The 24,220-nt window shown below is 42.5% G+C and overlaps 1 protein-coding gene across 1 annotated transcript in view; it reads left to right on the top strand.

The window, feature by feature from the left end:
- The window catches only part of HS6ST1 (heparan sulfate 6-O-sulfotransferase 1), a 206,937-nt gene extending 184,025 nt beyond the window's left edge, over positions 1–22,912 (top strand). The window contains exon 2 of the mRNA XM_072867527.1: positions 16,137–22,912. Within this exon, the coding sequence (XP_072723628.1) occupies positions 16,137–16,845 (709 nt within the window). The 3' untranslated portion in view covers positions 16,846–22,912. The remainder of the gene's footprint in view (positions 1–16,136) is intronic.
- Positions 22,913–24,220: the final 1,308 nt, after the last annotated feature.

The following is a 24,220-nucleotide window of genomic DNA, read 5'->3' as shown; positions in this document are numbered from 1 at the left end:
AGAGGCCCTACAGCATCCCCCAAAGAGGCCAGCTCTGTCAGGAGGCTGGGGCGGACCGGAGACTCTGCTTGGGAGGATAGGAATTGGGAGAAGTGTCTGCTCAGCCCCAGCTGGTACCTGCTACCCAACAGCTGTCAAACAGTGATGGAAAAACCATGCAGTGTCTGTTTTCCGGAGGAGAGCCATGCTTATGAGATGCGGTGCGCAAGGGCTAAAATCTCTTGGTTAAAACATATGTTGCAAGAAATGAGCAAAAACTAAAGTAAATGGTTTACACAGAGGTGAGCATCTGCTGATTGCTAATATACACAGGCAAAATGAGTCTCTCTTTGAAAATGGCCTCATTTTGCCCTTGCCTGCCTATTTTTATATAGTGGAATAAATGACTCTTCAGCAAGGCAGAAGGCTCTACTACTTATGTTTCCATGGTGCATTTTCTCTCCCAAACAATGTTTGCTGCCCCAAGAGCCTAATTATTACCTAAGAGATGTTAACAGCCAGATCATTGAAACTTCCAAAAGGTTTTGATCAAATACAAGCAAGATGTAGTTTGTATTTTGCTGTTCTGTATTCCAGGAGCAGCTGGTCTCCTGAGGTAGTGAAGTGTGGACTAAGTTAATGAATTTAAATATGCTTCTGTTAGATCTTTTAATCATGAATGTAATTCCATCTGGTAGTCTTTTTAATTTTTAAACATAGAGTATGTGATTGGATTATTTTTTTTTTCTTTTTCAAATCTATTGCTACTGTTCCTCCCTTCAGGGAATTCTCCAGTAGGAAGACCTTGTCTTCCCAGAGTGAACATTGTGAATCTTTACTGTACTGGTTCTTTCAATATTAATTTTCTGTATTAGCAATCCCCTTTCTGTCCCTCTCTACAACTGCTTCTGCCTTTGTTATGTCTGGCATAAGGAGGATACACATGTAGTAACAGGTACACCAAGCCCAAGCATGGAGTGGGAGGAATTTACCTTTGGTTTTCTCTGTCTCTGATACATGCCTTTCATGCCAGCTCTGGCACTTGTCTCTAGGCTGACTGGAATAACAGGATGCACAACAAGCATCAGCACAGCTTCTCAGAAAGACTAACAAGGGGAATTTGAACCCCAGTACCTGTGTCCCACAGTCAACTGAGAGATGCAGCTTTTCTGTGTTTGAGCTAATTGATGATAAAAAATGTCATCAGGCTAAATAGAGCAAACAGTGGAAGCAGTGCTGGTGGTTCCTGTGATGCCAAATGCTTTCCAGATCTTTTGCTTTTATACACACCCTCTCTTTGGGATGAAAAAATGAAATATGCCAAGCTGAGATCCCACAAAGTATTCAAAGAAATGGATTGCAATGACCCTGCTACCCTCCAGCTCCCATTGGCAAAATACTCAAAGAAAAGATAAATTCTTATGTGAAGAGACAGTCAGGGGATTGAATGACTCAGGGCTGTGGGATATGGAGCCTCATATAACAAGATCACCAGCTCTCATCCATCCCAGGTTGGTAGTGACTGAAAGCTTCTCCAAGCTCAGCAGTTTGCCAGTGTATCTGAAAGAGCTAATGGCCTCAGCCCAGCAGATCCCAGTGGGCACAGACTTATCACAGCATGCTCTAGGGATGTAGATTGCCACATTCTTATTTCAAAATTTACCAAACACAAGAAACTTTTTCTCTGTGATAATTGTTTTGACAGAGAGACTAAGCACATGCCTGCATTCAAAATGTGATTATTTCAGTAGAGCTATGCTGATAAACCCCTCTTGGAAGAGAACTCACACTGGCAAGCGTTCATCTGCCTCTATAACTTAACCCATTTCCCTGGACAGAATAAGCTATACCCGCAACTGTATATATAGCTACCCACAACTTTTTGCTGGCATTGCTATTTGGCTGACAATGTTCTTCTATTATTTACTTCTCACAGCACAGCTATGCCAGCAAAACTTTTCCATGTAACCTAAGCCTGTGAGGGAGAAAAATCCTGTGTAAATTTTTTGGAGGTGATGTTTTGTAGTCAAGCCTGAGACAGAGACTTAAGCAAAAGGCTCTATAGATACAGAATTGTAACCTCTCAATGCAAAACCCAGTGCTCCACGGTTATGTATGCAACATCACCTGCAGGCCAGGGGACACTTCGTATGCAGTGTTTGCATAAGCAGTGAATATGTGCCATTAAATTGGAAATGTAAATACCAGTGGCAAGTACTGAGTCCCTCTGGAAGGAAAGCCGTGTGCGCAGAGAATTGCCTTGGGAGGGTGCGCTTGTGCCGACTCATACTTGGTTATGCCAGCCCATCAGAGGCTGGGGTTGGTACCCGGCTGGACAGTGACTGCAGCGTAGCGTGGGGTGCTGCCAGGTGGCATGCTGGCATCGCTGCCTCCAGCCCCAGCGAGGAGACGGAGGTACGCACAGTTACTGCTTCCTGTCGTTGTCCTCCCCCACCAGCCCGGTGAAATGAAATTGCACTTGTGGCCGTAATAGGTAAGACGTAACAAATCCCATGGGAAGGGACGAACAGCATTGCCGTGAGGAGCGCTTCCCCTCTCTGCCGGACCAGGCGGGCAGCGCTCAGCTGCAGGTGCCATTCCGCAGCGGGCAGGTGCCATCTAGTGGGGGTGGCCCCCATCCAGCCCCGCACCGCGCCGGGGCTCGGAGAGAGCTGGGTTTTCGCTTGGCGCTGGGATGTTGGGGTATTCCCAGGCCGCAACAGAAGCGGGAGGAATGGTCCCACTGTGCGCTTCTTTGGAGAGATGCAGAGGGGTTTTCTGAGTTGAAAGCAGCGCTTTGGGGAATGGCAACGTACACTTTTGAGCACATAATTACTTATCTGCAGTAGAGCCGCAGAGGAGCTCGGTTGCCTTTCAGCCAGCTAGGACACCTCCAGAGTCCGTCAAATGGAAGGCGAGGCAATAACGTTGGCCTGTATTTAAAAAGTCTTTCAAGGATTTATTAATCAAAAAGCTGCTTTTCAAAATAACATTCAACACGGTGCCGCTTTTCTGGTAGTTATAAGTGCTCCTGCTAGCCACAGGGCAAGGGATCTCATTTACCACCCTTAGAAGCAGAAGAACCCATGGTCTGTTAGGGCATGATATCCCTTCTTCACAGTCCAGGGGTGCTGTCCCTGTGAAATACCCACTTGGTATTTCATTGGACCTTAAATTCACTCAGATTTGCTGTTGAACTCAGATTTAAGTGAACTCTTTCAGCCCCATAATGTATTGATCTCGGAGGTCACCCAACAGAGAAATCCTGTGGTTGTTGAAGTTTTGAAGACTCAAATGTCCCTCTGAAGACCCAAACCACGAGTCTGATTTGCAATTCCTGTGAGTACAGCTAAGAGGAAACGAGGATTCCTGTAATTAGAAATAGTTTTGCTATTCTTTGCACCTCTCTCAGCAGCGCTTGGGACAGGTCACTGTCAGAGACAGGATGCTGGCTGGCCTAGACGGATCAGTGATGGATTTGGAGCAGACCTTTCCAGCACTGCTCAGCTAATGAATTTTGCAGTCTTTGTTAGCTTCCTCAGTATGGTGATTCACTTAGGAGAGGAATTGTTTCTGTGACCTAGACCATCACTTTGACAATTCCTGTTGGATATTTCTGTATGCCTGCTTTAAATGAACTGTGACTGCTGAGGCTGGCAGAGATTACTAGTGCTGTTTGGTATAAAATACCTGCACCTTGTACTGTGTGTGTTAGGTATTTTCCTTTTCTTTAAGAAACAGTATTAACAAAAGTGTTAATTGCAGGCCAGCTCATGCTGTGTTGTTTTCAGGCTCAAGCAAAAGAAGTTTAAACCAAGAATTAACCTACTGTTTTCAGATCACTAATTTGTGAAAAAATGAGTAATGATGCCCCTGAAGTCTCCAGTTGTGCTGTCAGGAAGGGCTGGTATTGGTTACAGTAACAGCGTAATGAATAGCACCCTCTTCATCAGGCTGCAGCCCTTCCTGCCTGCCTTGGCCCAACTTCTGTGGTGTTTTTAAGAGCAAACTCTAAGCACTTCCTTAGGTCTGACTCTGGATGCTGTGCCACATGCAGAATGCACTGCAACATGGGCTTCTTGATGCTGGCATGGCCTGCATGAGATCAGTTGCTTATGGCTTGTTGCATATGACTTTTAGTAATGTCTCAATTTCCCAGGAAATAATGTGTTTTAGACAGAAGCCAGGCATCTTGTTACTCCTCCCAACTGGCAAGGGGGGTGCATATATGCATATAGATATTTGGTGTTTAATAATTGAACCTGGATATATCAAGGTTGGTAGCATGTCTTTCAGCTTTAAAGAAAGGGCATTGCTATAGGAAAATGGGATGTTTTCCTGTGCTGAAGACAGATTTTTCTTCCCCAACTAATCCTGGTGTCTGCAGCTGCTGTCTAGATATCACCTCCTAAAAGGCAGGGAATGAACTTCTGAACATCTGTAACAGCTACATTAAGTGGCGTGGTTTATTGTAGAATTATGGATGATGATGGCTGGATTACTAAACTGTAAATCAATCAAAGGCATTCTGATGATATTCTAAACCATGAGAGACTCATGCAGGAAGAGACAGTGATTTACTGCACCAACTGGTAACACATCCATCCCCAGTCATTTTTATTTATCGTTATTTTGAAAGGATTTCAACCCTTCATAAAAGCGAATTAAAAAAATAAATCTGTAATGATTATAAAGTTTTGCTGTAATGAAAATCGACACTCCTGCACTGTGATTTCTGGTGATAGGAAAGTGGAGAATAAGGAACTTAAGATACACAAACTTCACAATAAATTAGTTGAACAATTGCCTTTGTTTAATTATCTTTTACAAGCAAATGAAGGGAGCTTTTTCCTTTTTATTCTTAAATCTATTCCTTTGGAAGTATCTCACTATCGGTAGTTTTAAACCATTGGTACCCAGGATTTTGAATGCTTAGCAAGTCATCCATTCCCAAGGCATTAGCAACACAGACCAGATTTATTTCAATCTCTGCAGTTGATTCTTTGATCCAGGGCTTGCTTAAGTGCATTCCAGTGCAATTAATTAGAAAAACAGTATAAGGCAGTGGCAAGTCCAAGTGATCTTAAATGTAAAAGTGACTGATTAGTAGCTCTGCTTTCTTGAGGATTATCTGTTTGTTGCTTGACAGCATCTGCTATTCCTGAGCAAGGGAGAGTTAGTTAATTGAGAAGATGGAGTTTTGATACTCTCTGTAAGCCACTAATATGACTATTCACAAGAAAAGCAGCAGCGTGGGAACCTCTCCCAGCACTAATTTTAAGAAGGAACTGGGTAAATGGAATTAGGACCACTCACCTATCTCATGCCATTAGGTGTATAGCAGTATGTAGTTCACATTGATTTGCTTTGTTTTGCATTGCAGTAGTTGTTCCCTTTTGCTAGCAGCCCTGCATGGCTCACAGAGGAGCAGAGGAGCTCTTTGGAAACCAGTCCTTGCAACAGCTTGCAGTGTGGCTGCTTCCAGGAATGGGCTGTGCTGCTCTTTGTGTTTTTCTTCCTTGGGATGTCTTGTTTCTTGATGCACCCTGGCTGGTTGAAAGTTATAATGTTTACTTGTATGTCCAGGACGTGTCAATCTAGTTTCAAAACTCTGCATCTCAATTCTGTTTCTTGAGTCTTCCCACTCTGATCAATAAAAGTAGCCATCCATCAATTTTTGATTGGAACAAGATTGATCCATGAGCAACTCACAGGTGTCTGTGTTGCAGTTGCAGCTACCTGACACAAATATTGCATCCCTTTCGGCTGAGGCAGGCAGTTGCCAAGGAATTCAATTGTCCTGCATAAGCGATCAATATCTGCTCCTCTGACTACTCTTGCTCCCTTAATCTTCCTGTATGGTTTCTTTATAATTTAATCTTCTCCAAGGAGACATACTTCCTGTCTATCATGCTGTTACACTTCTCTTGAATCTTTCTTGAATCTCACTGCCAGTGGAGCTCCTGTGATTCACAAGAGAAACTGGCTTACAGTTCAAAAGAAAATGCAAATTCCAGCCTATCTGCTTTGTTTGCAGCTGATTTGGATAAATGTATTTGCATGTTGCGCAATTACTTCTGCTTTGCTTTGCGCTATCTCAACTTGCTTCTGGTTTTCTTTTTTCTGTGTGGCAACATCCCAATCGTTCTTTCTTCTGCATCCTGAAGTGTGCAGGAATCAGATGCAGAAATCCTGCTTTATTAGGTAAAATATGCACTTGTTTTACTCATTGTATCCATCTTGACACCTGGGGAGGCTGAATCGCTGGCATTCTCTCTTCCCAGGGCAAAGACAGTATGAAGCTGTGCAGATTTCCGTGCAGAACCAGTGCACCTCAGTCCTGATGACTGAGTTCAGCCTCCCTGATAACACAGCAGCCTGCACTGGCAGTTTATTAGAGGACAGCACTTACCCCCTGGAGCTAGAATGAGACCCCGAATGTTTTCTACTTAAACTATCTAGTGGTAGGGTGAAAACTTCTATCTTCTGCTACCTATCCAGTGCAAATTGGTCTCTGACACAGAGATGAAAAGTTCAGAGTCTCATTGCAAATGTCTCATTACTCTTCAGGGGTTGATTTGTTTCTTGCTTGATTCTAATGTGTCTAACATACAGGGAGAAACTAAAAAAATAGTGGGTACAGTACCCTTCTAGCAAACATTTTATAGTAAATGTGGCTGTAATGTGTTACTAAAATCTATTTTGTGTAATGCTAAAATCAACAAAAATGAAAGTCTCTACGATAGAGCCAATAAGTGAAGGGAGTGAAAATTTTTCTTATGGAGAATGGCAGTGGTTTTTCATCCTGAAATTTCCTACTTTGATGACAGCAGGAGCAATAATAAAAGCAAAAGAACACAAAGAATAGGCATGGGTTGCAGTCCACATTTCTACCGTCTGTCCTCTGCCAGCACTGATGTAATCCTTCTGGCAGTGAAACTTTTCCATTGCAGTCTGTCAGCATTCAGATGTGCTATTGATTAGTCGGTTTACTAAGGTCACTTAGGAATCACAACAAACTTTCTGAAACTTGGGGAAGGTAATAAATCAAAGGTAACTGATTTGTAACTTGCCGTCATTTTTGGTGCCTTGCTTCAGTAGAAGACAGCAGTCAACACTTCCTAAGCGCTTGATATGAGGAAGGTTATGATGGCAAAAGAAAGCATTTGTTTATAAATGGTGCAAGTAACATAAGCTTTTAATGGGTCCTAGAGGAGTCCAAAGCTCCAGAGGGCTCTGGAATGCCTTCCTCTCCGCCCCCATCTGCTCCCCTCACCCTGACCCCCACTTTTTTTTTTCTAAGCCTATGGCCAATTTTCATCACATCTGTCATTTTGAAAAATGAACTGGCGGTTCACTCCTAAGGTTCATAACATGTCATGTATCTTTTTTTAGATTAACTTGTTTGCAAGAGACAGTGCAACAGGAAATTCTTGTGCTTACACAGCAGGTCAATTTTCTTAAAAAGCAGAGATGTTGTTAAAACTCGTAGTCTGTGTCTGTTCTGCTAATTAGATATAAAACAGTCATTGAGACATGAGAGTGATAGAACCATTAACTAGTATATTGCTAGCAAATCTGAAGTGCGGCTGAGTGTGTAACAGTGTATTAAGAACACAGCAAGTATCAGTACTGCACAACGCTGAGATCTAAGGTAAAAGCATACCCTCGTTTCATTTATGGAGATAATGATCCTGAAAGTATCGATTTCTGATGGTTTCAGAGGAATTAATACCCAACCATACCTATCTTGATGCTACATTTGATTCCAGACATAAAATGCTCCCTTGTATTACCATATATATCTCCTCAGTATGGAATTCTGCCACTCCCAAGGTGGGTATCAAGGCTACATGTGACCTCCCAGCTTTCTAACAAACCACGGTTTCACCCGTCTGCCCTTGGGTCTGACTTACCTCCACTCCAGCTCTGCAGCCTTTGCCAATATAATTCAGAAGGATATCTATGTAAAAGGAATATATACGTAATAGTATTCCAACTATTGCTTTATAGACCTACCTTTCTTTGTAGGTCAACTTTAAATAGAGATGTCTCACATTGAGCTGTTACTGCACTGCGTGTGTGCAGAGGCATGTGCAGACACACTGTATTATTGCTCCTACAGATTCCAAAATCAAGGCTGGATTGCTGCAGGGTGTCCAGATCGAGCACACAGATTGATCTTTTCCTTGGTTTCATGTCTGCAGGTTTCTTCACCACCAGGCTGGAGAAGGCCCTTGCAATTGTGTTTGACTCTACCCGGTGTTTTTAAAGCTGTGACTCAGAGCCTGTGCATGTCTTGCAAACACCAAAAGGGGAGCTTTTGTTTAAAGTTGTTCTGAGTGGATGGAGGGGTGGTTGTTCCTCTTGTGAAATGCCTGAGCTGCTGCTTGCTCTTTTGTCTCCTTCTTCACTGCCAGCTTATGTTATCTTTTCTACTGCCTTTGCAAGAAAGTTGTGTTGTGTTTGGTACACACAGGTACACACGCACACGAGCTTCACGCTCCCTGGCTGGCACTGCAGTGTGACTGTTCATGGTGTGATGAAAGGCTGCATCAGCAGGATTGTGAAGCATTCAAAATCCTCCACATTTTATGAAACACACAGGGGAAAAAAGAGAGGTGTGGCTTTTAATGCATGCCTACTAACAGTTCAATTATTTTTTAAACTCAGAGTTAAATAGTACTGGTATTTTTAAGTCTATATTTAATGCATATAACACATTTTAATTCCTGCTAAAAGATAGAAATATGTAATAGAATCTGACTCTACAGCTATTTAAATCCAAAAGACTAGACCTAAGTAATCTCAAGTTCATTTACACTCTGAAATCTGGTACAGGCCTACTTACACCCTCAGCCAGTATTGTTGTAGCTGGTGGAATTAGAGTTGACTCTGTTTTTCCATTTTTAATCTGTTCTTCCCCAAGAGGTTTAGAGAATAGAATAGAATAGAACAGAACAGAACAGTTCAGTTGGAAGGGACCTACAATGATCATCCAGTCCAACTGCAATTCTCCTGGGCAGTAACTGGGAACTGGAAGGGCAGCAGGTAAGGCTGCAGCCCCAAAAACCATATAAATGTTGCCAGCTATGGAACTGCTTTTTTTTCAGGGGCTGATGGTGCTCACACCCAATCCTGTGTTTCGGAGGGAGTTAGACATGTCATGTCAGCGAGGATCCAAAGCTCCGAGCACCCAGCAGGTGCTCAGACGCCAGGTTGCTAGGCCAGGGTCTTCCACAGACTTCAGAATCTTCTTTGAAACCCCCTTCTTTTGAATGGAGGAATATATGTTTGTATTGAATTGCATTTAAGCTATCCTGGAAGAACGGCCCTTCTTACTCCCCCATTGCCTTAACAGGAGCTGGGGGTGCACACCAATTACAAGTGGTTTCTTGGAGCTCATGTGACATGTGAGACTCCACTTTGCATGTGCCTGAGATTAGGAGAAGCAGGCGAGTGGTTTCTGGAGCATCCACACACAGACAGGCATTCATATAGCAGCTTTTTGTTTAAGCACTCTCAAAAACACAGCCTAATTGTGAAAGGGGGTAGCCTCCCCACACCCTGCTTCCTTTTCAAGAAGGGGTAGCTGGACTGAAACACGCAATTTTACCTGCTGAAACCCACCCTTGTGTATTTAGAAACCTGTGCTTTGGATTGCATCCAGCCAAGAGAGTCTGTGAGAGTTTAATTTTTCCATTTGGAAGAAAAGCATGTCAATTTGTCTGTAGTACGAGCATATTGTCTTCTGTCCCCAACTCCTGAAGCAGCCTGAGGGTTGTTTTCAGGGGTTAGCTCTCAGTGGGCTGTCAGCGGCATGGCCCAGGCATCGCTGCATTGGGAATTGGCCCATGGTGAAACCAGACCCTAGGAAGAGTCCCTGAGTGAAGGTCTGTAGGGTGAGCAGAGCCTCTGTAATGCTTGGTTGTTACGTTTCAAAACATCCTATCTCTTAATACAGCAGAGTCCCAAGAGCAGAGACCATCAGGCAAAACAAACACAACTGTGCAAAACAAACCCAGTTACCAAAGCAAGCACTGACTTGCTGCAAAGACACCCCCCTCATTTACTGGAAAAGAAAAACATTGATGTAGGTGTTTACACAGTCTGAGTACTGGAGGATTGGCTTTGCTATTAAGTTTCTTGGCTTTTGGTGTTTTGTGTGGCAACCTTTATTTAAACATAGAGGACAGAAGAGACTTGTTTATTTTGTTTATTTGTTTGTTTGGGGTTTTCTTTCTTCTTCTATTACTTTTAAAGGGCTGAAGAGTTTATTGTGTGTGAAATGCAGGAAGAGTCTAAATGAACACCAGATGAGAGGAAACAGACTGAGGAAAATTAGGGCTATTTGCTACCAGAGGAAGTAATCATTGTACATATATTAAATTCCAATCTCTAACTGAGAGTGTGTTTTGCTATGCAAGTAAAAAAAATGGAAATACGTGGAGTCTTCCCAAGTTTGGGCTTTAAAAGTGGTAAGCAGGGGTTCAGTGTACTGGTGGTAAATAACTTTTACTGAAGCAAGTGCTGAGGTTGGCTGGAGAGTGTTCTGCACCCCAGTGTTTCCCACTGTAGCGTCAGGTCATTTTGTGGCTCTGTGCAGAAGGGAAAAAGAGATTTTCACACGTCTGTTATTTGTAGGTAACATTTAGTATGACTTTATAATGAGAATATAAATTCCTTATAAACTTTCATCTGCCACATTCTCAGCTCATCCATCATTAGAGACACCTGACTCACCTTTACTTACTATTTACCTGTAAATCATTGCTGGAACTGCTCCTTTAGGATACACTGTCCATTTATTTTCAGTGGCGATAACCATTACCTAATAATCCCCTTAACTGTCTCTGTAAGGTGAGGGTTTAAGTGATCACAGTAGGGGTGCTGACTGCTCTAGTTCTTCTTTCCTTGGTCTCTGCAGACTAACAGCAGGGTAGGTGCACATTTTCATTTCATTTGGTGGGAGGCAAAATCACTAGTTGTTTTAGTGATAAACTATTTACAGTGAGAGCCAGTATGAATTGAATAAGGACCCTCACAAATTATTTGAGGAGTGCGTAATACATGGGCTAGGCTTACAAAGATGCCTTAAATCAGCCACAAATTTGACATTACTACTTCCTTTAAACAAAACAGAGTGTTTCTCATTCCTGCAAGCTGGCAGACACCCTGTTCAGTTCAGTTAATTCAGCAAGGACATAGAAAGATTTCTTTATTATTTTTTTCTATAGCAGTAGAAAAATTGTAGCCTGGGGGCATGTTGCTTTGACAGATTGGGGTTATATGGTTGAAGCTGACCTATGCAGCTTCCTTCCCCTTCCCCCTCCTGGCAGGCGGGATGAAGCACGTATGATTGGAAGTGGCTATCCTTATTTTGCTCTTGATCTGATGGAAGGCCACCACAGTAGTCAAGAAGGACTTGTTATAGATTTTGCTTTTCCTGTGAGGGATGCTTGAAAGCTCAGTGAATGACCTGTAGAAATAAAAAATAAGATATTTTGGCTGTGTGGGAGGGACGCATTTAATCACAGCGAAGAACAGGGGATTGCACAATCAAATAAGCAGTTCTTGGCAGATTTTAGAGACCAGCAGTGGGAAGTAAGAAGGGTGTATCAAATAGGAGTGTAGGAAAGAATAAATGGAAGTGAACTGAAGAGAGATAATAGCATCATATTTAGAATCTGTCACTTTATCAGAATTATGTTGACTGGTTATTAGCAAAAGAGAAGGAATTTTTTTTAGAGGAAGAAGGGTTTCATTTCCCCTTCATTAGCTGAGGAACCTGCTGACAGGAAGTAAGGCAGACTAAATGGGGGCTTCAGCCACTCCCTCATGTCTGCAAGAAAGGGTTATTTTTAACCCAGATCTGCTCAGTGACTGCATTTGCAGCATGGCCCTGCAAAAAAAGCTCTGCTGGCAAAACTAAGGCTGCTTTGTTGCTGCTATGTGAGAATGGGAAGGAGAGGTCCGGGGTGGGAATCCTGTAGGGCAACAGTGCCCCTGACACCTGTGTCATGAAAATATGCCTCAAGTTAACTATTGTCCTCTGACCTCAATCCATGCTGAAACAGGGGCTTTGCATAATCATTGAAGGAGACAGTTCCTGCTCCAAAATATGTTATGTTTTGAATTGCCAAAATAGACAAAGGAGACATTGTCAGCCCTTCACACATGGGAAACAGAGGCAGAGAGAGAGATTTGTCTGGGGCACATAGGCTAATTTTGACAGAAGGGGTACTTATACTCAAGTTTCCTGAATTCATTTGGGTACTACAACCACAAGATTGCCCTTCCTTGCTAATATCGGACTTTTTTTCTCCCTGAAACTTCAGTTCTAATACAGGCTTGTTTATCAAAAACATGATTTCATTTTGCTCTGTTTAATAAATACGCTAGTGGTTCTTTCCTCAGACAAAACTGTGCAGCTTGCATGCAGATCCGAGTTGCAACGCTGAAGTTGCAAATGCCCCAGGGAGCTTCAGGTGGATTTTCACATTGGGACCGCCAGGGACAATAATGCAAGGAAAGGTGTGACTTCAGCTTCTTCTTTTCTTTGTCCTCCTGGGGATCACAACCCCATGGATACATAGAAGGGAAGCCTGCAAGAGTAGTAATGCCGTTCTGCCTAGCTTCACATGGGAAGAGAAGGAAAAGAAGTATCTTACTAACTAGAATGTCCATTTTTCTTGCTCAAGCTTGTTAACTCCAGGAAGGCCAGTGAGACTTGGCATTGCATGACCAAACTGGGGCTGTTTGAGTTTTTTATGAGGCAGTATTGAGTGGAACCATCTGGGCTAGGAGAAGACCACACTTCTGAAATGAGCCTTTAGGAATACTTAAGTTAAGTAGCTGTCTGGGGCACCATGCTGAAAGGAAGGGCACTCACAGCTGCATGCATTTTATGGGTTTATTTTATCTCTGATGACAAAAGAGAACTTACTAGTCATGTGGTTCCTCATAAATTTCAAGCCAGTGCTGACAAGTGGCACTGCCTGTGTTCTCAACCACACTGGCGCAAAGTTCCCCCGACTTTCTGGCTCGTGATGTTAATAATGATGCTGCTAATAGATGATGCTTTAGAGAGAGATCTAACTTTTCTCTGAACTTAAAGGCAATACCCAAGTTACAGTTTGACAATGGAAACTTCAGTATCTTAAGAACCTTGGGTGAATACTTCCATGGTTGTTCATCTGATATCAAAGTGGCTCATGTCTCTGGTTCCTGAGGCTCCAGTCTTCCTAAAGGTGTGCTGTTCACTTTCCTGAGAGCTGAGGGAATCTGCACCTCTGAAACCAATATCCTTCTAGAAAGCTGAATACAGGTTTGGGAGCATAACTTTCAGTATGTCAATGGTGCATCTCAGCTTAGGTGGCTTAAACTATTTTGCATTGCAGTCTCGGTTTTGTTTTTTTAATTTATGTCCTTTTGGGGGGCAGCTTCCCAAAGTACCTCAAGGGGCCTGGTTCCGTTGCCTGTATTTCAGTTCCCAAAGATATATCTTGTTTCCATGTTAGGAGGCCAGCTCCCCTCCTTCAAGCACTTTTCTATGTGACAGACCTGGAAAGGTGCACATCAAATTCAGTATAATTTCAAAAAATGTAACCTATTTTACTATGCTTTCTATTCCCTGAGATTAATCTTAGAGAGAGATTGCTCACGGTAAAATATTTACCAGTGCATCATGTCAACTAAAATAATAGCTCTTATAGTGCAGGTGTGAAGAAAGAAATACTTGCTCCTTAACCTTTTTTCAATCCATGTCCTCTTGAAGCCATCTCTGTTTCAATGGACCCTAGAAGCTTTGCGTGATATTTATTAATCTGATTTACTAATAGACTCCTAAAGTTTAAACAGAGAGAGAGGAAGAAAAGATGAACTGGACTCAGGCTTACAGCAATCAGATTTATGCCAGCTCTGCCACAGACACCCATTTGACTTTATGCACATCATTTAATAATTGTGGTTCCCCTGTCTACAAAATGCAGATACTAATTCTTCTTTTTTTCCCTATCCAAACTTGTATAGACCGCAGGTGTGGACAGGAATCAGCTCCTCCTGTATCTCTGCATGCCTCACAAATGAGTCCCTGATCTTAGGTGAAACTTCTAGTTGCTTCTGTAAGCCACATAATAATAATTGGGCTTCAACCTGTTTCAGGAAAAAATGCAACCTTTGGATTACATTGGTGTAAATAAAAGTTCACTATAGTTCACAAGTCAAAAAATGCTGGTAGTGTTTAGCATCAGTGTCTGTCACTTAAACATCTGGCATTCATCACTGCTTTCCTTTTCCTTCCACTGTCATATTTTATCCCCATCTGTTAGAGGTTTCTTAGCACTGTCTATATAAATTATAGCTGCATCTCAGTCTGGGTAGTTGAATCATTACAGGCTGCAATGTAAATGAAGGAAAAAGAGGTAAATTTTAGGGAGGTGTTTCTCCTATGCACTCTGCTCCCCTTCTTTCTCCCCTCTCCCTGTACACGGACAGTACTAGACAGTATTACTAGACAGTGTGATACCCCTGCTATGAAGAGAGATGGAAAAGTTTCCAAAAATAGCAAATGTTTTTACCAGCCCTAGTTCTGAAGGCAGAAAGCAGGAGAGGAGTTAGAGCCGGAGTGGACACCCATTGCCATTGTTGGAAAGACCAAAATTTACTGCACTGGAACAACCCTTCAGCAAGTTAATAATAAATTGGGAAAGCAAACATTCCTTAAAATCAGACTTCCCGGGCAATGTCTTTGATGTATTTTTCTTAAAATTAAATTAATCTTATTGCAGTAATTTAGGTTACTGCTAGGAAGAATAATATTGAAGGTGCTAGGAAAATATGCGTGTGTTAATATTAGCCAAAGCAGAATTTTTTTACTTTTTTTTTCCTAAAAAAACTGTGCAGTGCCCTCATAATGGCCATCACTTTCAGTTCTCCCAAGCCATGCCAGCAGGGCAGCAAGCCATAGCAGCATTCCAAAGATGCATTTCTGGTGGGGAAATGAATCCACCACCACCCCTACATGAAGTACGTCCAGTAGTATGCACGTTACCCTGCCAAAGCCAGGTGCTCCCGTTTGCACAGTGTCACACAGCCCCATGCGCTGGGAGCACATGTGGATTTAATTCCCTGCCAGCTTTAGCAACTAAAGAAGGCATTTCCTTATTCTAGAAACACTCGGAGACACCACAGTCCCAAGCTACTGGAAGTTAGCGAAAAAAGGCCCATTTCCCTCTGTCTGGAGGGGGTTGTTGCAGATTGCCATCGCTATCAATCCCAGAATTTTATCCAGGCTCAAGGTGGGCTAAAGCTGGAGGGTCTCTCTGTACAAGACAGCTGTCACATTTTCAGTTCAAGGGACAGCTTGTATTGTTGGGGACTTCATTATACTTGGAACAGCAAGAATGCCCCGTGTCACTATGTGTGTTCGTCCTGATTGTCTTGCCTTTTCCTCCTTTTTACTCTTATGTATCAAAAGTATGTCTTAAGTTTGTTTGAATTGACAGCAGATTAGCTGAAATGAGAACAAACTATTACTACTATTGCTGGTTGTCAACTCTTGCCTTCTCTTTCTACAAAGCATATTGCATTCCTGATTTCCCATTATTTTTCACTTATGTTCCTGTGGTGTTATCCTGCTACTTGGTGCAGACTCCCAAATTTCAGCTTGGCAGCCAGATCAATCAAGCAGTAGGTGTCCTGCTCAGCATCGGCATGAAGTGAAAATGATAAGCCCAGCTCATAAACAGAGCAGTTGCTGGGCTGTCCTGCAGAGCAAGTCCTGGCTGATTGAGAGGGTGCATGGTTGTGTGAAAGGCCAGGCTGTCCCTAAAGTCACAGTTGCTCTCTGAAGTTGGTAGATTGGTTGAATCTTGATGGTTTGTTCTGATGCTGCAGTCTGTTGCTGGAAATGGATGTCCCGGTGAAAGTGTTGCTACTTGGCAAGACTAAAATGGTGGGCAATGAGAAACATGGGTCTCATGTTGCACAAACTACTTCGCATGAGATATTACAAGAAGAAAATAATCCAAGAGTACAGTGGAATGGATGCTGTGATGTTGATTTAGTCTTGTCTTTTTGATATCTGCACTAGATCCCAGCTTGCCAAGCATCTTTCTTGATACTAGCAGAATATTTATTTTCTCTTCTTCTTGCAGAAAATTTTACTACATCACACTGCTGAGAGACCCCGTATCTCGTTACCTCAGTGAATGGCGTCACGTCCAACGAGGAGCTACTTGGAAGACCTCCTTGCACATGTGTGATGGCAGGACACCAACTCCTGAAGAGCTGCCATCGTGCTATGAAGGCACGGACTGGTCAGGCTGCACGCTGCAGGAGTTCATGGATTGCCCGTATAATTTGGCCAACAACCGCCAAGTGAGGATGTTGGCTGACTTGAGCTTAGTGGGCTGCTACAACATGTCTTTCATCCCAGAGAACAAGCGAGCACAGATCCTGCTGGAGAGCGCAAAAAAGAACCTCAAAGACATGGCCTTCTTTGGCCTGACAGAGTTCCAGAGAAAGACTCAGTACCTGTTTGAGAGAACTTTTAATCTGAAATTCATCCGGCCCTTTATGCAGTACAACAGTACCAGGGCAGGAGGGGTGGAGGTGGATAACGACACCATTCGGAGGATTGAGGAGCTCAATGACTTGGACATGCAGCTCTATGACTATGCAAAGGACCTCTTCCAACAGCGCTACCAGTACAAACGGCAGCTAGAGAGGATGGAGCAGAGGATAAAGAATCGGGAAGAGAGGCTTCTTCACCGGTCCAATGAAGCACTTCCCAAGGAAGAGACCGAAGAGCAAGGACGCTTGCCCACTGAGGACTACATGAGCCATATTATAGAGAAGTGGTAGCCTAGGCAGACTTTTATATTAATGATATTCTAGGGTTTCCATATAAAAGATCATGGAAGTAAAATTACAAAAACAACAAAAAGTATTTTATTTAAAAGCAAGTCTGTAAAACAGAAGATAGATTGCTTCCTTAAGCATAGGGTCTTTTTACTGTTTCTTACAAGACCGATGAGATTCTTAAAAAAAAAAAAATAAATACATAAAAATAAAAAAAGGGTCAACATTATAATGCAGAGGTAAAAAATGCACAAATGCAGTTACCCACTCTTAAGGCCAAATACAAAAGAATGTTTCTTATCCTCACAATTCAAACACAAATAGCAGAAGTAGGATTTTTGAAATCTGTTTATCCCCTGAGCATAATGATATAAAGATACATAATTAAAAAACAAGGAAACTGAGGTTTTCTTTTGTGGCTATTTTTGGAGATGGGATGGGAATTGCATTGCTTGTAAGTAAATTATAACGGTGACTAAGTTGAGGATGTGCTATCCTGTCAGGCTATGATCTGAGCACAAGGGTGGTCACTTCATTTCAGCTGGCAGCCAATGCCAGAAAGTAGAGCACCATACAAATAAAAGAAGAAGAAAAATGTTTATCAGAGGATGAGAAACATTAAAGCAAATTAACTATGGCCTAGGATATGTACTTAGCACAGTGGTTTTGATACATTGCACTGGTATCACATATACATATGCAACTTCATCACAAAAATAATAGGGAATTCATGCACAGAGCTCCCAGATTTGTTTCACAGGCAGGTCCCAAAACAAGTTAAAAGCTGACCAAATTCCACATAGGCTCAAACGTGCACTCACATGCCAACCTGTCACCCTACACAACTGCTGCTCAGGCCTTCATCAGTATTGTGTTAACAGCACATGAAAACCCTATCCTACATACCAAAAAAAAAGGAAGACGTTAAATAGCAATACTCCCTCATAAATCTGCATGACAAGTTCCAGGAAGACCCTGCAAATAATCAGTCATTAATGGCAACATGACGAGGGGGCGATTTTGTTTTGTTTATTGCTATGTGAAATACTGAACTAGAACAAGCATACAGACGTACCTGTATCTGTATTTTTTCAGTTATTTTTACTTGCTTTTATCAAGAGATAATGGGCATCAGCCTGCTTCCAGTGAAGTCACTAGAACTGATTTAAGTGGGAACAGGATGGGGCTCTCTTCCAGAGCTGTGAAAATTTCTGACTATGGGTCTGAATTAATTATGAGACAGTGCACATTGTCTTTTGGCAGAGTGCCTGTTCTGCAGCTCTTTAAATGAACAAGCTGTGTTCATAAAACTGGAAAGGGGAATCATGGATAATGTTTTTTTAGTCTCAGACCACTTTCAAAGCAGAACTCTTTCAATGCTGTTTTTTAGGGACTCATGTAAGTTTAATCCTCCAGTGTGGTGACAGTCTAACCAGGTTCTGCTTACTGACTTTTGAGTCATAGAACAACAATGACTTCTCTAATTCCTCTTCCCACTCACCAAATTAAAGTATGGCTTATTTTCTTGCTGTTGCAAGCAATTCTTTGTTTGGCTGGAAGCATGGAAATGAAGCAGTTTTTGCCTGTTTCATGTCTTACCCCGTTATTACTCAGCCTGTAAGACCTGAACCAGCTATTGTTTAGGGTAAACTATGAACCAAATGGAATATGATTTGATTTTCAAAGGCTGTGTTAACTGCAGATCAAATATGGCATTGAAATCACCAGAGGAGAGGCAGAGAGCTGATGCATTCAGCTTTAGCATGTCGTTTTTACAGTGTCCCCTTCCCATCACACAAATCCACTGAAGTGCTGCTTGTTTTGTATTTTAATTCGCTCTCTCTGCTTCTATACACAGTTTCCAACAGTTTCAAATTCAGACTGAGTTTTGCAAAGGAGGTGGCTGCCTTAAGCAGAGGAGCTGCCTAAGAAAAAGCAGGGTGTATCCCCCAGGGTGTACACAGAAACACTTCTGTGTACACCCTGGGGGATACACCTTGCTTTTGGAGATGTTCTTCTCCAGAAGAGTGAAGATGACTAAAAACTTAAGAACAGAAAATACAAACAGCACTTTGGGCTCAAGTACAACCCTGTTACAGCCCCGATCCAAAGTCCACCAAAGTCGAAGGATGTCTTTCCTACTGGTTTCAGATTAATTTTGATCGAGTCTGCATCCTGGTGCTGCAAAGTGCCCAAGCACACGGTCATCCATCTAGAAGCACAGTGAGACATTGTTACTCATGCATTTGGCTGGTACCAGTATTTGCTACTGGTGTAGCTGTCTTTAAGATTCTGCCACAAAATGGCCCCTGTTCCCAGAGATGTGCAGCTTGGCCATAAGCATTTCCTCCTAGCTGAAAAGTGGGAAGCAAAATGAAGCCATTTTCGGTTGTTGGCTCGGGGGCAGAAGGTATTACAAATACATTTGCTCATCTCTGAATTCCAGGACTGGGGGGAGCTATGTCTAGTTCCCAACGCTTTTATGTGTTGCTGTAACTAAAGAAAACATTTATATTTAAAAAATGCAATTTTACAGGCTGTTTACCCACAAAACCAATACACAAGATATAAAAAGCAACTGTTTTATATGCACACTTTCCAGCTTTCCCCAAAGGCTTTTCACTGTGCATCCTGCGTTATGGATCCATAATGCACAAATGGTTACTGCAGCTAATCCATATTCAAGGTGCACATTGGCACAGCTCCGGCAGGGCCATGCGGTGAATGCCCAGGCAGGTCTGTGTATGCTGGCACTTGACTTCTGAGAGCCATTCTGTACCGAAGGCCAAATTCTGCTCTCATCTGCCAAAGGGTGACAGTAAACAGGATTGTGGATGATTAAGACCAGCGTAATTTGGCCTGGTTTGCCTGAGTTGTTTCTGTGTTGTGGGCTCTGAGTAACCAGCTGGATTTTAACAGATCTATCTGCAGTGTTCTCTAAATCAGAGGCAGCCTCTGACCCTAGAAGCATGTCAGTAGAAGACCTTGTTCCAACATTTTCTTTGTAATATATTACAGTAACAAGCAAAAGAAATGAAACTATCTTGAAAATTGTCTTGTTAACAGTTTCACTTCAACCCACAAAAGGAGGGCTGACCTCAGCTTAGCACTGAGGCAGAAATTTCTAGATTCAAATCCTGCACCCGGCAAATGCCTCAGTTTCTCCACCTGTACATTGGGAATAACAAATTTACAGACTGTAAAGAGCTACTCCAAGGTATGAGAAGTATAGGGCACTTTGAAACAGATTCTAAGTATAGGAAATTAGGAGAATGACCCAAAAGCCATCGCTCACCCTGGCTGCTGTGCTGGTCCCTTTACAGCTGTAGGCCACACTTTAATTTATTGTAAGTGCTGTGTGCCAGAGCATGGGTTGCAGGACATACCTGGCACTATTTTCTTCCTTTAGTGGGTTTAAGGGAACTTTTTTAACATAATGTGAATGTAGTTTTTTGTGATTTATATGTACTACAGTTTGAAGTGGTACAATTTCTTTTATTTTTAGGACTGATTATTTGATGCTACAATAACATGAAAAATGTATGTGTAGTTTTAAAATGAATGGAGAACAACGGCTTTAAGGCACTCCGGCAGAAGTAGTGGCCAGATAGTACATTCTTGTTCAATATGTGCCCCTTTCTTCCAAAGTGTTTTTCCTGTGACTTCCAGATGCACTGAGACCTTCTTCACTATATGAAGTGTTCCTTCATGGGGCCTGTCAATGCATCGTGATCCAGGTCACGATAGGTGAGTGCTGGGTACAGTGAGGCCGAGTACAAGATTGCGACCTGACTCTTCACTGGAGTTGGTGAGGCAGTTCCCCTTGAATTCAGATTTTACCTGGTCCTCTGACACTCAGATGCTTGTCCATCCCACAGTGTTTCTGCCATGGTTACAGGGACACCCTGTGAAAAGCCTTACAAAAGCTGGAGCTTTCTAAGGGTTTATACAGTCAGCAATGTTAGTGTGAGTGAGCATTTTGGACAGGCAGTTATGTGGTACCAGGCCAAAGATGATAGGTCTTAGCCTCTGCCGTCTTACACTGTGCTGACTGACCCTTGCACATCCGCAAACAAGGGTGATGCTCTGAGTGGGGATTTCCCAGCAGACTCCATTCCTGCTTTGGGAAGGTGGAAACACCAAGACACGCTGCAGTGCTAAGGAGGAGGTCTTTTTTGCTTTTAGTCACTTGAACAGCGTTAACTTCACTGCTTGGTAGGTGTTGTTGCTGAAGAAAACTTTTTATTGCTCATTTATCTCATCCCAGCTAGCTCTGTTGAAGGAGTTTGCCTCCTACTCCAAAGTTTTCGAGACAGTCAAATGCCACCTTGTACCCTACCCAGGTCACAAAATGCAGGATTGACTGATAAGGTTGCAGACCCAGGCTGTCATGGGGTTCAAAGTCATCAACAAAAAAAACCTCTCAACAAAGGATCAGTGTGAATTTCTGGCTTGCCTGAATTTCTCCGTTCGTGCCCAACATTTTGGAATAAATGGGGAGCACTTCAGGTTGATGTTTTTTCCACCCCATAGTCCCTTACTTGCTTACAAAACTGGGATGGCAATGGAAGCAGCATAGAGAAGATCCCAACAAGCTTTTGAATCCTCTCTCCCAGGGCTGTCCTGTAGGAGTGGAAAGGGCAGTGCAGTTGCTGAGAATATGAGCAAGGCAGAAGGACCACCACAGGGGCCGTACGGACAGATGTCAGTTAGGAAGTTTTCACTCTGAGCCCCTCAAATCACTTCACAGAGGCCACAAACAGCTATAGAAGGTAATGACCAACATTACAGAACAGGGCCTGACTGAGATTTATATCCTGGGGTTAAAAGCTTCTCTAGCTTCTTACTGACGTTTAAAGTTACGCAGACCCTCCCCTATCCCGTAGAATTTTCTGAATGTCACAAAAATGGGTAACGCTATAGGAACTTGCAACACAGACTATGCTAAACGTATTTCCAGAGCTGTATCTTGGAATGCAACTCACGCTATCTGCTGGATTCAAATCATAGGGCTGGCTGCATTATCTTTTTGTTCTTTTTTTTCACTAATATTAGCAGATCATGTTCCAGTGGCAGAAGTGAATGCAGGATTCGCTGCCTGATCAGCAGTAGAGCCAAGCCTTTAAAGCACAGGTCAGTTAGCAGCAGTAAACCAGCAAGCAGCAGAGCTCACGTCAGCAATCCAAGCTATCTGTGGCTGTTTGCTTTGCCCCCTCTACAGGAGTTCTGCCAAGGTGAATGCAGTCCTGATAAGCACGTGGGTATTAAAGCCTGTATTGTCCCAGCTGCAGGTGGTTTTCTTTGTAATTTTTAGCCATGCAAGCTGAAAACAAACCAAGATTTGCAAATGAGTCCGTCTCATCCCTCAAAGCCCCACAATTCCCCCTCCCTGTTTTCCCCCAGGTGTCAGTTCTGCAGACTGGATTCAGAGTTGTACTATAATGAATAATTTTATATTCAAATGGTTTACTGAGCATGATTTGTTTTGTACATATTGGAATATGATTTAACTTATTTTTATTGCCCCTTTTCATCTTTATTTCGTAAGGAGAAGACAAAAATCTCCACCCTCTCTCAGTGTGAAGTTCCTCTGTGTTTGTGTGTGGTCTGCCAGGCAAACATGCAACAGCCACAGGATTTCTCACCATCCCTACTGCTATCTGATTTTATTTTTCATTGTAATTTGTTTTTGTCTGAGGCTTTGCTTATATTGTCTCTTCTTTCCTCTCTGCTGCACAATCTGCACAGGGAAGGGAAAGGGCAATGCAGGCAGGACTTTCTTTTTCTTCTTCCCCCCTTTCTTGTGTGCTTTACCTACCAAGGAACTCAGTTCTTATCTTCTAGGAGTTGTGTGACTGAGAGTAAAAAAATACAACTGTCCGCCTACTCGCCTTCCATGCTCCATATTGTAGATCAAACAGATTCAGCTTCTCTGAAAGTGATTGTGGCTGGAGTCATTCTATTGGGCTGAATGTGTATGGTTTGCACTTTTTTTTCCACTTCAGGAACTTAAAAACAACAAAAAATAAAAGAAAGACAACTGTTTAACTTGAGCCAAGTAACACTTAAAGCTTTATATATTTATTTATAGCATCTTACAAAAAGTGTTAAAAGGTTTTTTCTTTTCTTCCACAAGAAAAATTGGATTAAAAAAAAATCATCTAATTGTTTTTGTCTAGATCAAGAATGAATGTTAGCAGATGAAATAAACCCTAAAACTGAGCATCTGTCGTGTGTGTTGTCCTTGCATTGGCCTTTGGATGCTGTTTCACTGTAGTATGTCTTGCCTTCCTGTATTACAGAGAGATAAAGCTGCCAGTGGAGTTGATAGAGAATATTTGTTTTCTGCTAAAAAAACCAGACTCCTAACACAGAAATACTCAAGCAGAAACTGCAGTCTGTTTACTCCTATTGTTACATTTGAGCCAACATTACAGAAAGCCCTTAAACCTCCTAAAACCTATCATCTTCTAAAAATTAATTACCTTTAATACCGTACAGTCCTCTTAGTTTTCTTTTTCACAGTCATTGCAATGAACAGATCTGCAGGCAATAATTGCATTGTAATAAATGGTGGTTGTTATACCAAATATTACAGAATAATTAACAGAAATTTTTTTGTTTCATGTTCAGAAGTACCTTCGCCAAATGTGACCTGTGAAAATGTTCTCCAGTTACAGAACTGAAATAAGCTGTGCACCTGGTTTTGATACAGTGAAAGTAAGAAAGCAGTAAGTTAGGGGGTGAGAAAATGATGATTCAAGTGCTTTACAGTATCCTAAGTGAGAATAGCTAGATGTTTATGCAAGCGTAGTGAATAATACCACTGTTATTTCACCCAGGCATCATTACACTTCACACTTTCCACAATGTATGCTGGAGAAGCTGGAGGCAGTGCATGAACCTTCCCAGCTAAGCTGCTTGGGCATTTTTTCTCTTCCACCTGCGAAAGTAATCCCACTCAAGTTACTGGAGGCCCAGCCAAGTAAAATTATGTATAAAGTAGCAGGGCCACAACGCTGCATCCATTCATATTGCTGAGAGGTTCCTCACCTTACTTGCTGGGTGGAGCAGGCGCTGGTGGAAGGTCCAGGTAAGTGTCGGTGTGAGGATAACACCACTGATGTCGAGGGGAAGCCAAGTCACAAAAACTTTGCAGCCATTTACTCCAGGCGGTGCCACCAGCCTGTTGCAGAAGGAGCCTTCACATCCCACTCCTCTGGCTCGCAGCCTTTTGCCGTAACCATGAGGTGACAGTTCCTCGATGGAGTTGTCAGGTTTAACCTCCCATTGGCGTCTCCTACTAACCGTTACCGCTGCTGAAAAAGGAGCCACGCTCCAAAGGAACCGGGCTTTTATTAATCTCCTACTTTTACTC

Source organism: Ciconia boyciana, chromosome 7, assembly GCF_034638445.1.
Source record: "Ciconia boyciana chromosome 7, ASM3463844v1, whole genome shotgun sequence".
Lineage (NCBI taxonomy): Eukaryota > Metazoa > Chordata > Aves > Ciconiiformes > Ciconiidae > Ciconia > Ciconia boyciana.
This window is presented reverse-complemented; position numbering and strand designations above follow the sequence as displayed.